The sequence below is a fragment of the Neomonachus schauinslandi genome, chromosome 5 (genome assembly GCF_002201575.2).
Source record: "Neomonachus schauinslandi chromosome 5, ASM220157v2, whole genome shotgun sequence".
NCBI lineage: Eukaryota > Metazoa > Chordata > Mammalia > Carnivora > Phocidae > Neomonachus > Neomonachus schauinslandi.
The window spans coordinates 62790606-62804428 of NC_058407.1; the positions used below are offsets into that span (position 1 = coordinate 62790606).

At 35.1% G+C, this 13823-nt stretch overlaps 1 protein-coding gene across 1 annotated transcript in view; it reads right to left on the reverse strand.

Moving 5' to 3' along the window:
• LARP4 (La ribonucleoprotein 4) overlaps positions 1 to 13823 on the reverse strand; it is a 69654-nt gene that overhangs the window by 17695 nt on the left and 38136 nt on the right. Inside the window, exons 9-10 of the mRNA XM_021704762.2 lie at positions 1355 to 1567; positions 650 to 753 (exon numbers count right to left, since the gene is read on the reverse strand). Coding sequence (XP_021560437.2) covers positions 650 to 753; positions 1355 to 1567 — 317 coding nt within the window. The remainder of the gene's footprint in view (positions 1 to 649; positions 754 to 1354; positions 1568 to 13823) is intronic.

The following is a 13823-nucleotide window of genomic DNA, read 5'->3' on the forward strand; positions in this document are numbered from 1 at the left end:
TGAAAACTGATAAAATATGTAAAGCCCTTAAAACAAAGCTTTGGACATTAATGTTCAATAAATGGTAGCTATTGTCTAAACACTATAGTTCACGGAAATCATTTCAAAAGTCAATTTTCAAAAATCCTAAGCAACTCATTTCTCCAGCATTCAATACTCAAATCAGCTAACCTATCTATCCTCAAAAAAACTCTCATTCTCTAAAATGTTACCTATTTAACACACTAAATGGTATTTAAACACCAGATCTTATGTTACTATCATAAAATATTTTTCTATTATCTTTATTATTAAAAAGTCAGTATGTACAATCTTAGTTCTAAATCTTTTTTATACAAATTATCCACTATAGGTCAAAGTGTGCTTATTAATTCTAGAGTAAATGACTTAAGCTTTTTACTAAGATTTATAAATAAGCATTGTGACTACCACAGTAATTCTTCAAGAACTACTAGGAATTGTGTACAATAAATTCCACTGTTTTGTTTTTTGTTTTTGTTTTTATGTAGGCTCCATGCTGGGCATGGAGCACAATGCCTGGGCTTGAATTCATGACCCGAGGATCAAGACCTGAGCCGAAATCAAGAGGTGGATGCTTAACTGACTGAGCCATCCTGGCACCCCTATTCCACTATGATTGTTATCTTACCGATTTTTTTGGAATGGTCGAGGCATATTCACAGCAGCAGCATTTGTTTTATAAGATCCTGGTGCATTAAAGCCATTCACAAAACTACCATTGGGAAAGGGAGCCTACAAGAAAATGTGATGTTTAAAAACAATTAGTGAAAAGGGCAAAACCTAGTGTGAAGGCTGTAAGAAACTCCTGATGAACTAACCTAGCATCAAATTTTTTTAAAGATTTTTTATTTTTAAGTAATCTCTACACTCAACATGAGGCTTGAACTCACGACCCCAAGCTCAAGAGTCGCATGCTCCACTCAGGATCCCCCTCAATTTCTTTTATAAGGCAAAAATAATTTTAAGCATTTTACTTACTCACTTTTGTAATACTCACTTCAAATATCACTTCATTTACAGAAGGAATCATTAGGTCATTACTTAATAAAGTACATTTCTCTCTGAAAAAGTTGAACTGAAAACATTTTAAACTAATCAGGACTTACCCACTCTCTTATTTTAATTCATTCAGCAAAATCTAAAGAATAAAATTATAGGAACCAATAGCTCAACTCTTAGTCACATGGGGATTAGGTATCTTTATCACTACTTAAAAGCCCGAAAGAAACCAGTATCAACACAAAACAAAATAAAGAAATAAACTACTCTAGCTGATTTCTTCAAATTTCAGCTTGAGTGAAAAATTTTATAATTCTGTAAGGATCTCACTTACCAGTGGTGTTTCAAAGTAAGGTGCAGGATTTGGTGACCAAGACTGAGGCACAATACTATAGACCGAGTACTGTTGGTGAGGATTATATACAGGCTGCATAAAAACTGGTGAGGCATACTGTGCTTGAGTTTGAATAGGCTGACTATACATACTAGAATCCATTAATCGATAACCATTCTTAGCAAAAAATGTATTGATGGCTTTTATCCTTGCCTAGAAGAAAGAGGAACAAATTATAATGAAGGACTGTGTATCTTCACAAATATATTTAATTTACATTTTAAACATATTTTACATGACTATGTTATTTCTGCCTACTATACAGTCAGTAGAGCAAAAGGAAATGACTGATAGCTTTAAATTATTTTAAAACTTCTGCATGGCTAATACAACAATGAACAAAGTAAAACCACAAAAGTCAAAATAGTAAAACTAACTGCAACTTATCACAGACAAGGGAGCAAATATTCCTAATATACAAATTCTAAAAAAAAAAAGATAAAAAAATGTGTTAGAGAAATGAACAGAGTTCACAGAGAAAAGAAAGGCAAATGGCTCTTAAATGTGAAAAGATGCTAAACCTTGCTTATAGGAGAAATGAGATTAAAAATGGGATTAACATTTCTCACTTACAGGATTGGCAAAAAATCCCAAAATTTGACAACATACTTTGTTGATAAGGTTGTGGCAAAATACACTGATGATGGGAATGTAAAACAGCACAACCCTTATAAACAAAAACTTAGCAATATCTTCCAAAAATCATATATGCATTTATCACATTCTCATCAATCCCACTTCAAGGAATCTTTTCCAAATACACACTGAACAAAAAGAAGTTTTAAAAAAAAGGATGCACGTGGCTGTTCACTGACACTAACTATAATAGGAAGGGGGAAAAAGCTATCCACAACACACACACACACACACACACACACACACTGAACAGTCCATCAATGGTTGAATACACTGTATTACATCCACACAATTGAGTATCATGCAGATGTAAACTGAGGAACTGCTCTAAGTACTACTATGGAGTGATTTCCAGAATACATTATTGTTTAAAAAAAAAAGAGGTAAAGCAAGGAGGGTAAGAATAGGTATAAGTAAGCTACTGTTTAGCTAAGTCAGATAACGATATAAGATATACTTGCATTCACACATATATATGTGTATGTATTTAATATACTGTTGTATTTTTTTTCAAAGATTTTATTTATTTATTTGACAGACAGAGACACAGTGAGTGTGGGAACACAAGCAGGGGGAGTGGGAGAGGGAGAAGCAGGCTTCCTGTGGAGCAGGGAGCCCAACCTGGGGCTAGATCCCAGGACTCTGGGATCACGATCTGATCCGAAGGCAAATGCTTAACCAACTGAGCCACCTAGGCGCCCCTCATATACTGTTTTACTTTTAAACCATACACATATTGAAAATAAAATTTAAAAAATCAATTGTAAAAGTTAAAAGCAAAATTAACCTAAATGTGCATCTGTGTTATATTAGTAATGTAACAGAGAAATCCTAAGTGATTTTGAGCCATAATAAAATCAACTGTTATGAATGTTCCTTAGGAATAAACTACAAGGCAAAGTACAGCAAAAAATTTCTTAGTTTGTTTCCAGAGTTATATTCCTATTGGTATTGTTATTCTGATACTTTTGCATGTGATTATGGGATACAGCAAACCAGTAATTATACTGGGGTCACTGAGATCTGAGATTTTCACATGAGAGAAAGAAGACACAGATGTGAGATCGAAGAAGTGAAAAGCATGTAGCCTGAATTTAAATTGGAAGCCTCAGTATAAACTCATGATATATTTTTGTTAAAAACAAACAAACACACACCTATTTCATAGCTCTGACCAATGAATGGCTTTTAAACAATGACCACACACAAGAACTCCTGTGCCTAGCCAGTGGGCTGCAAAATATCACCTCCCCATAAAAAGCAAAGTGGGAATTCTGGAGACTTGACTGACCCCAGGCCTCTGACACAAAATGTACAAAACACTGGAACATCTTATCACACGAGGGAGCAAGCAAACCACTGAAAATTACTAAGGCTGTGACAAAAGGCCTCATAAGTTAACTCAAAAGAGCCCACAATGCATTAATAAGGACAACAAACACACCAATATGTTTAAATACCCAACAACAAAAAATACTGAAATGGTCATTTTTGCAGGTTCCTAGGGAACCAACACATTATTTTCAAAAACTGGTAATAAAAGCTAGAACCAAGCATTTCTCATGCATTCCATATATGAGCTGTACCTCAGGGTAATAAAGATGATGGCAAGCTTCCCTTTATAGAAGCCCTTCAACTAATAAATGGAAAAAAAGAAAGCCTGAAAATAGCACCTCTTTGCAACCTTTAATTAATAGATTTAGTCAATGATCAGTAGCACCTAGCATAAAAGAGAGACAGACATAAAAACATACAGGCTTTTTGTTCTCTCTCTGCTGCTCCCAAATCAAACCAAATTTTGATCAAGCCTCTAAATCTAGCTACCAATTTGCATGAAGTACAGGAGACAGAGGATCATGCTAAACTACACTAAAAAATATAATTAGCCAATTCAAAACTGGGCAAAGGACTTGAATAGACATTTCTCCAAAGATGATATATAAGGAAGGAAATTCTGCAATATGCTACATGGATAAACCTTGAAGACATTGTTAAGTGACATAAACCAGTCACAAAGAAACAAATACTGTATGATTTCATTTATATGAAGTAATGAGAGTAGTCAAAAATCATAGACTAGGAAGAATAATGGTGGTTGTCAGGGGCTAGAAGGAGGGGAGAATGGGGAGTTATTGTTTAATAGGTACAGAATTTCAGTTTTATAAGATGAAGAAAGTTAACGTGAATGGATGGTGGTGAATGTGTTTAGTACAACTGCATTATATACTTAAAAGATGGTAAGTTTTATATATGTGTATTTTAACACAATAAAAAATATAACTAGAAAATGAGAAACTGTAAAACAAATAACTTAGTTATTTCAACAACATATTTTCAAAAGAAAAAATAAGTAAAGGATGAAACTACAGATATAAACAAAGAAAAAAGACAAAAAAATAAGAATCAGGAAAATGTGATATTACAGCTATGATTTTTAAAAAATCCCTCTTTCAGAGCTACTAAAACTAGTTTATTTACAGATAAAATTAAGTTTCAAATTTGCTTCAAAATAACTGGGGGCATGGAGAAATGGGTGGGAATATGGATGAAGCAAGACCGGCCATGCTCTACAAACTAAACTGGCTGATGGGATTCTCAGTGATGATTATACTATTTTCTCCACTTTCATATATATCTGAAATTTCCTATACTAAGTTTAAAAAAAAAAGGGAAAGAAAGCAATGCTCTAAAACTTAATAAGTCAGACCATTTGTTTACATATTACCTGTGGCTGCTTTTGTACCATAATGGCAAGAGTTGAGTAGTTACAACAGATTTCATGATTGGTAAAATCTACAACGTTAACTTTCTGGTCCTTTAAAGAAAAAGTTTACTGACCTTTGTAAAAGAACTACATAGAAGAGCAGCTCTTTCTGCTCAAGGGTCCTGTCCCTGTGCTATAATAAAACCACCTATTTGCAAACAAACAAAAAACCCTAAAACAGATGTAAGAGGGTTAGATTAGGAATCATCAGCCTCACTAACTTGTTAGGAATATCAAGTGAAATAATGCATTTTAAAGCATAAAAACATGACTTTAACAAATGAATGAAAGGTATATTTTATGGTCCTTATAAGTCAGGAATTCTCCTTCCCTCAAATTGTAACCAATCAAACAATAAGAAATCCATAACGGCCAATCTTGAAAAATCCTTAAAATATCAAATTGACTTTAATATGACCTAAAAAATTTTTAGCTGTTGCTTTTACTAAAGTAATGTCATACGCTGTAGTTTACCTAAATCTTAATATATCCCATAAGAAACTGAAAATGAACATTATTTTTTGAATGTGGTTCATTATCAAGAAAATAGTAGCCCAAAGAAACAGACTCCAAGATAACCCGGTACTGGAAACAGCAGACTAAGATTTTAATCCGGCCATTACGAATATATACAGATTAAGAGGAAACTGTGTTCTTAAGGAGTTGAACAAAAAGGGGAATCTCAGCAGAGGGGAAATATTTTTAAAACTGGAAGTTCCATGGGCACCTGGGTGGCTCAGTTGGTTAAGCAATTGCCTTCGGCTCAGGTCATGATCCTGGAGTCCCGGGATCGAGTCCCGCATCGGGCTCCCTAATCAGCAGGGAGTCTGCTTCTCCCTCTCTCGCTCCCCCCTCTTGTGCTCTCTCTCTCTCAAATAAATAATAAAATCTTTAAAAAACAAAACAAAACAAAAAAACCTGGAAGTTCCAGAATACAACCTGAAGATGAATAGAAATTATCCATAGAAATTATCCAATCCAAAGAAGAAAAAAAGAGATTGAAGAAAAATGAACAAAATCTCTGACACCAAGCAGTCCAATGTATGTGTAATTGTGGAGTCTCAAAAGGAGGGGAGAGAAGTCAGGCAGAAATTCTTTTTGAAGAACTGGTAGTTGAAAATCCCCCCAATCCAGCAGACAAACACCAATGTGCAAAGCCAAGAAGTTCAGCACATACCAAGCAGGATATAAAAAACCCGTACCTTGAAACACAATAGTCAATCTACTGAAAACCAAACATAAAACAAAAAAATATCTTGATAGCAGGCAAAAAAGACCACATTATATAAAGAGAGTAACAATAATGCCTCGCCAGAAACAATAGAGGCCAGGAGACAACAGAGTATCTTTTTTATTTTATTTTATTTTATTTTATTTATTTGACACAGAGAGAGACACAGCGGAAGAGGGAACACAAGCAGGGGGAGTGGGAGAGGGAGAAGCAGGATTCCCGCAGAGCAGGCAGCCCAATGTGGGGCTTGATCCCAGGACCCTGGGATCATGACCTGAGCCGAAGGCAGACGCTTAACGACTGAGCCAGCCAGGCGCCCCGACAACAGAATATCTTAAAAGGAAAGAAAAAATTAGAACTATCAATCTAAAATTCCATATCCATGGAAAATACCCATCAAAAATGAGTATGAAATATAGGACAGTTTTAAGGTAAGTAGAAACTAAGAAAATTCATCACTGGTAGGCACTGTAAGAAACATCAAATGAAATTCTTTAGGCTGAAAGAACTAATACCAGACAGACCTCATCTACAGGAGGAAGAGCAATAAAAAAAGCTTTCCTGCTTAATTACAAGAGAAAAAAGATGATGAAATGGAAGCAGTTTACCTCAGCTCATATAATAAAAGCTCTACGGGACTCTTCCAGAAGCATATCTTTAGGCCAAAGTCTGCAAGGACTCTTGACCTTGGATAGCCATTGCACAAGAGTCTAAATTCTCCCAAATTATCATGGGTAATTTTAGAATCATGGCCATTATAAATAATTTGCCAATTAATTGTGCACAAAGATATTTTAATAAAATATAGCATTATGGTTTCCTTTAATAAGTTTGTAAGTATTAAAATTTTTGCGAAAAATTTAGATAACTGATTCAGAAGAAAACAGTAACACAGCAGATTCCTTATACACAACAGACAAAACCTAAGAGAGAAAAGTTTAAGGTCTAAATAGGAGTTTATTATTTAAAGGCATTTAAAAAAAATCAATTTAATTTCACATATTTTAAAAAAACAACTTTAAAATAAAAGTAACTCTACATTAAAAGATCACTTTTCTTAGGTTAAGAACAGAATTACTAATATTTCCATTTTGTATTTGTATATATTGTACCTATAAAGCAGAAATCAATATATAGTAAATTAATTTACCTCATCAAAGAATAATAAGTAGTAAATAAGTCATGTTAACATGCTGCAAGAAGTGTTTTTTGTTTTTTTGTTTTTTTACTTTTAATACAATATGCTTTATAGATTCAGGAAAAGAATTACAAACAGATCCTGTATTAGATAAGGTGGACTAAATTAATCAACAAATACACAAAAAATTTAAAAGGCCCAAACACACAAAAATGGTATTTCTCTTAATAATAAATCTGACAAAATAGGCAAAGACTTATACACTGAAAACTAGAAGGCAATGCTCAGAAACCAAAGCCTAAATAAATGGCGAGAGATACCACGTTAGAAGATTAAATATTATGAAGGTGGCAATTCTCCCCAACTAGAGTCGATGAAATCCCAATCAAAATCCCAACAAGTGTTTCTGTAAAACTGACACACTCATTTGAAAATTTATATGGAAATGTTAAGGACCTGGAATACCTAATTCTGGAAAGTCAAAACAAATTTGAGAACTTAGACATTACCCAATCTTATAACTTTTTATAAAGCTACAGGAATCAAGACATTAGGGAACTGATTTAAAGATAAACATACAGATCAATGGAACAGAACAGAGTCCACAAATACACCAAAGCATATATGATCAACAAATAGTCAACAAAGTAACCAAGAGTCTTTTCAACAGATAATGTTGGAACAAATGTACATATATTTTAAAAAAGAACCCTGACTCTTCACAACACACAGAAGAAACTTGAAGTAGATCATAAAATCTAAATGTGAGTATAATCTTAATGTTAAAATATAATACTTCCAGAAGAAATCATAAAAGAAAATATTCATGAACCTAGAAGACACTGATTTCAGATAAGACAAAAATAATGAACCCTAAAAGAAAAGTGAGATAAAAACAGCCTTTATTAGGGGCACCTGGGTGGCTCAGTCAGTTAAGCAACTGCCTTTGGCTCAGGTCATGATCTCAGGGTCCTAGGATTGAGCCCCGCATCGAGCCCTGCATCGGGTCCCCTGCTCGTGCTTGCTCTCTAAATAAATAAATAAAATCTTAAAAACAGACTTTATTAAAATTAAAAAACTTCTAAAATTTTTTTAAAACTTCTGCTCTTTGGTCAATTAATTTTTGACAAAGGAGGCAAGAATATACAGTGGGGAAAAGACAGTCTCTTCAATAAACAGTGTTGGGAAAACTAACTACATGCAAAAGCATGAAACTGGACCACTTTTTAATTTTTAATTTTAATTTTTTTAAGATTTTATTTATTTGACAGAGAGAGACACAGCGAGAGAGGGAACACAAGCAGGAAGAGTGGGAGGGGGAGAAGCAGGCTTCCCGTGGAGCAGGGAGCCTGATGTGGGGCTCGATCCCAGGACCCTGGGATCATGACCTGTGCCGAAGGCAGACGCTTAACGACTGAGACACCCAGGGGTCCCTGGACCACTTTTTATACCCTATACAAAAATAAACTCAAAATAGATTAAAGACTCAAATATAAGACCAGAAACCATAAAACTCCTAGAAGAAAACAAAGGCAATTAGCTCTTTAACATCAGTATTAGCAATATTTTTTTGGATGTGTCTCCTCAGGAAACAAAAGCAAAAATAAACAAATGGGACTATTTCAAACTACAAAGCTTTTGCACAGTAAAGGAAACCTTATCAACCAAATGGAAAGGCAACCTACTGAATGGGAGAAGGTATCTGCAAATGATAAAAACAATAAGGGATTAATATCCAAATTATATAAATAACTCACACAACTCAAAACCCAAACAATCCAATTTAAAACATGGGCAGAGGACCTGAAGAGACATTTCTCCAAAGAAGACATACAGATGGCCAAAAGACACATGAAAAGATGCTCAACATCACTAACCATCAGGTAAATGCAAATCAAAATCACAAAGAGGTATCTCCTCACACTTGTCACCAGGCTATATTTTAAAAAAAAGAAAAGAAAAAAGGAAGTAACAAATGTTGGTGAGAATATGGGAAAAAGGGCACCCTCTGTGCACTGCTGGTGGGAATACAAAATGATGCAGCCACTATGGAAAAAATATGAAGGTTTCTTGGGACACCTGGGTGGCTCAGTCAAGTGTCTGCTTTCGGCTCAGGTTATGATCCCAGAGTCCTGGGATTGAGTTCCGCATCAGGCTCCCTGCTCAGTGGAGAGCCTGCTTCTCCCTCTGCCTGCCACTCCCCCTGCTTGTGCTCTCTCTCTGACAAATAAATAAATAAAATCTAAAAAAAGTATGAAAAAAAGTATCAAAAAATTAAAAATACATCTACCATGACCCAGCAATTCCACTTCTGGGTACTTATTCAAAGAAAACAAAAATGCTAACTTGAAAAAACACACACATCTCTATGTCCACTGTAGCCTTACTTACAACAGCCAAGATATGAAAGCAACCTAAGTGTCCATCGATAGACGAATGGATAATGATGTGGTACACACACAAACATACACAAATATCAGCAATAAAAAAGAACGAAATCTTGCCATTTGCCACATCGATATTATGCTAAGTGAAATAAGTCAGACAGGAAAAAACAAATACTGGTTGATTTTACTTACATGTGGAATCTAAAAAACAATACAAATGAAACAGAAACAAACTCATGTAGTCAGAGAAAAATCTGGTGGTTGCCAAGGGGCAGGGGTGACCGGGTGGAAGGATGGACAAAAGGGGAAAATTAAAAGGTTCAAATTTCGTTATAAAATAAGTCGTGGGGATGTAATGTATACATAGAGAATATAGTTAATAATATTGTAACAACTTTGTATGGTGACATATGGTAGCTTGGTTTATGATGGTGATCAATTCCTATGTATATAAATGTTGAATCACTATGTAGGACACCTGAAACTAATATAATATTGTACATCAACTACATTTCCATTAAAACAACAATAACAAAAACCTCTAAAACTTCTGCTCTTCCAATATGCACTGTTGAGAAAACAAGAAGGCAAATCACAGGCTAGGGGAAACAGATTTGAAATACAAACATACCTGACAAAGAACTTACATCCAGAATATATAAAGAACTCTTGTAATTCAATAATAAGACCAACACATTTTTTTAAATAGAAAGAAGATTCAAAAAGTGACTAGATAATCAAACTAAGTACATTTCTACTATTTGGCAATAAAAAAGAATGTACTACCAATACATGCAACAATATGGTTCACTAAAAATAATGGTGAGTGAAAGAAGTCCAGCACAAAAGAGAATATACTGTATGGTTTCATTCATATGAAAACTCCAGAAAAGACAAATCTATAGCTGCAGAAAGCAGATCAGTGATTGCCTAGATTGGTGGTTGGGGATGGTGGGAGAGACTGAGAAAAAACCAATGCACAAGGTTCCCAAAACTAGTAAAAATGTATGCCTTAAAACAAATATACCCTATTGTATGCAAAAGTTGCATAAAAACTAAAGTTTTTATGTTGTGAAGTTGATTAAAAAACTAAAATATTTTTTTCTGAGAGGACCTTAGCTAAACTAGACTCAAAATCCAAAGGCATAAAGAAAAAGATTCATCAATCTTATAATCTTGCTATCAAAAATAAATTTCCACAGAAGTACCACTAACACAATAGTCATATCTGATAAGACTAATCACCTCTAAAAACTTATATAATCACAAATCATTAAGGAAATCTTAATAGAAAAACAGGCAGAAACATAAGTAGAAAAACCAGAGAATCAACCACAAGAAATTTCAAAGAAATCAAAAATACTAATATGAATTTAAGTTAGTTCTATGTATTAAGTAAAGGCATACACTACTCTTCAACACAGCAATTTCATTTCTAGGAATTTACCCTAAAATTATATTTGCATATACAGACCAAAAAAAAGTATAAAAATTGCAGAATAGTGTCTAATACTTAGAATATCTAGTTCTCAACAAAAAATTACAGAACACACAGAGAAATAGAGAACTATGGCCCATTCACAGGAAGAACAGAATTTGATAGAAACCATCCTAAGTAAGCCCAGACATTGGAATTACTGGTCAAAGATGTTAAATCGGGCGCCTGGGTGGCTCAGTTGGTTAAGCAACTGCCTTAGGCTCAGGTCATGATCCTGGAGTCCCCGGATCGAGTCCCGCATCGGGCTCCCTGCTCGGCAGGGAGCCTGCTTCTGCCTCTGACCCTCCCCCTTCTCATGTGCTCTCTCTCTCTCTCGTTCTCTCTGTCTCAAATAAATAAATAAATAAATAAAAAGAAAAAAAAAAAAGATGTTAAATCAACTATCTTAAATATGCTTAATGAGCTAATGGAAAGCATGGACAAACCTAGGAGTAATCAGGAAAAAGACATATGAACAAAACAATGTAAAGGAAATCAGTAGGCCTATCCTAGGAGAAATATTACTGGGAGTTATTCAGGGTGAAATAAAGATAGCAGAGAGTAACTAAAAGCCGTAAGAAGAAATAACACTGATAAAGATAATTACATAAATACAAAAGAAAGTATTATTATACTTTTGGTATACAATTCCTCTTTTTCCTTATCAGATTTAAAAGAGAAGTGAATAAAACAGAGAAGTATAGAAGCAGAGTATTTGTATACTACTGGAACTAAGCTAGTATTATTCACATGAGGTTGTTATAAATTTAATCCTCACCAAGACAACCGTACACACACACACACACACACACACTTTATATATTTAAAAATACATAGAACAGGAAAGAAGGAAATCAAAATTGGAAATCAAAAAGGCAACAATAGAAAAAATTTGAGGTGGGGGGCACTTGGGTGGCACAGTCCTTCAAGCGTCTGCCTTCAGCTCAGGTCATCATCTCAGGTCATGATCCCGGTGTTGTGCTCCCTACTCAGCAGAGTCTGCTTCTCCCTCTCCCTCTGCCTCCCCTCCCCCTCCTCGTGCTCTCTCTCTCTCTCAAATAATCTTAAAGAAAAAAAAAAGAAAAGAAAAATTGAGGGGAAGAAAGAAAACCCATGAAAGACATACAGAAAACAAAAACAAATACCAAAAGTGGAAGAAGTATCTTTCATTATCAGTAATTATTTTAATGTAAATGAATTAAACTCTCCTATTCAAAGGCAGAGACTGGCAGATTGAATTAAAAAGCAGGGTCCATCTATATGCTATTTATAACAGATTCATTTTAAATTCAAAGACACTGAAAGTAACAGGATGGAAAAGGACATTCCAAGCAAATAGTAACCAAAATACATCTAAGACGGCTATACAGTTGACCCTTTCAACACAGGTTTGAACAGCATGTGTCTACTTATATGCAGATGTTTTCAATAAATACAGTATAGTACTGTAAATGTACTTTTCCTTTATTTTTTTTAAAGATTTTTATTTATGTATTTATTTTTTTGAAGATTTTTTTTTTGAAGATTTATTTATATGACAGAGAGAAAGCACAAGCAGGGGGAACAGCAGGCAGAGGGAGAGGGAGAAGCAGACTCCCCACGGAGAATGGAGCACGATGCAGGGCTCAATCCCAGGACCCCAGGATCAGGACCTGAGCCGAAGGCAGATGCTTAACCGATTGAGCCACCCAGGCGCCCCAAGATTTTTGTTTATTTATTTTAGAGAGCGCGAATCCATGCCTGCGTATGAGTTGGGGGAGGGGTAGAGGGAGAAAGAGAGAATCTCAAGTAAACTCCTTGCTGAGCACAGAGCCTGACCTGAGCTGAAATCAAGAGTTGGATGCTTAACCAACTGAGACTCTAAGGCATCTTCCTTTATTTTAATAACACATTCTTTTCTTTAGCTTACTTTATTCTAAGAATGCAGTATACAATACATACAATATATAACATACATCTGTTAATCGACTGTTTATGTTATTGGTAGGGCTTCCCATCAAGAGGAGGCTATTAGTTCTAAATTTTTGGGAGTCAAAAGTTTATGTGGAGGTGCCTGAGTGGCTCAGTTGGTTAAAGTGTCTGCCTTTGGCTTGGGTCATGATCCCGGGGTCCTGGGTTTGAGCCTCACATCGGGCTCCCTGCTCAGCAGAGAGCCTGCTTCTCCTTCTTCCTCTGCTGCTCCCCCGCTTGAGCTCGCTCTCTCTCATACATAAATAAAATCTTAAAAGTTATATGTGGATTTTCAACTGCCTGGGAAAGGACAGGTCAGCACCGCCACGCCTCTTGGTTGTTCAAGGGTCAACTGACTTTTTATTATTAGGCAAAACAGACTTTAAGTTACAAAAGGTTACAAGAAACAAAGGACATTATATACTAATAAAAGGTTCAATCCAGCAAAAAGATAAAATATAAATATATGTATCTGCCATCAGAGCCTGAAGACATATAAAGTAAACACAAGAGCTGGATGCTTAAACTACTGAGCCACCCAGGTGCCCTAGGATTCTATTTTAGATGGTAGCTCTGGTAGCAACTGGAGAATGGAAAAGTGGGGGGAAAGCTGAAGGCATAACAGTTAAAAGGCTACTCTAATTGTTGAAGCCTAAACAATGGCAGTAATAATTGAAACAAGTTTTAAAGGCAGATTCCATGGGATCTGAGAAAAGATAAGACCTATAAAGACAGTGAGCAAGTGTCATCAATGATAATTCCCAGATTCCCAAACAGATGAACATAAATGTGGTGATGCAATTAATTTTGAGATGAGGATGACAGT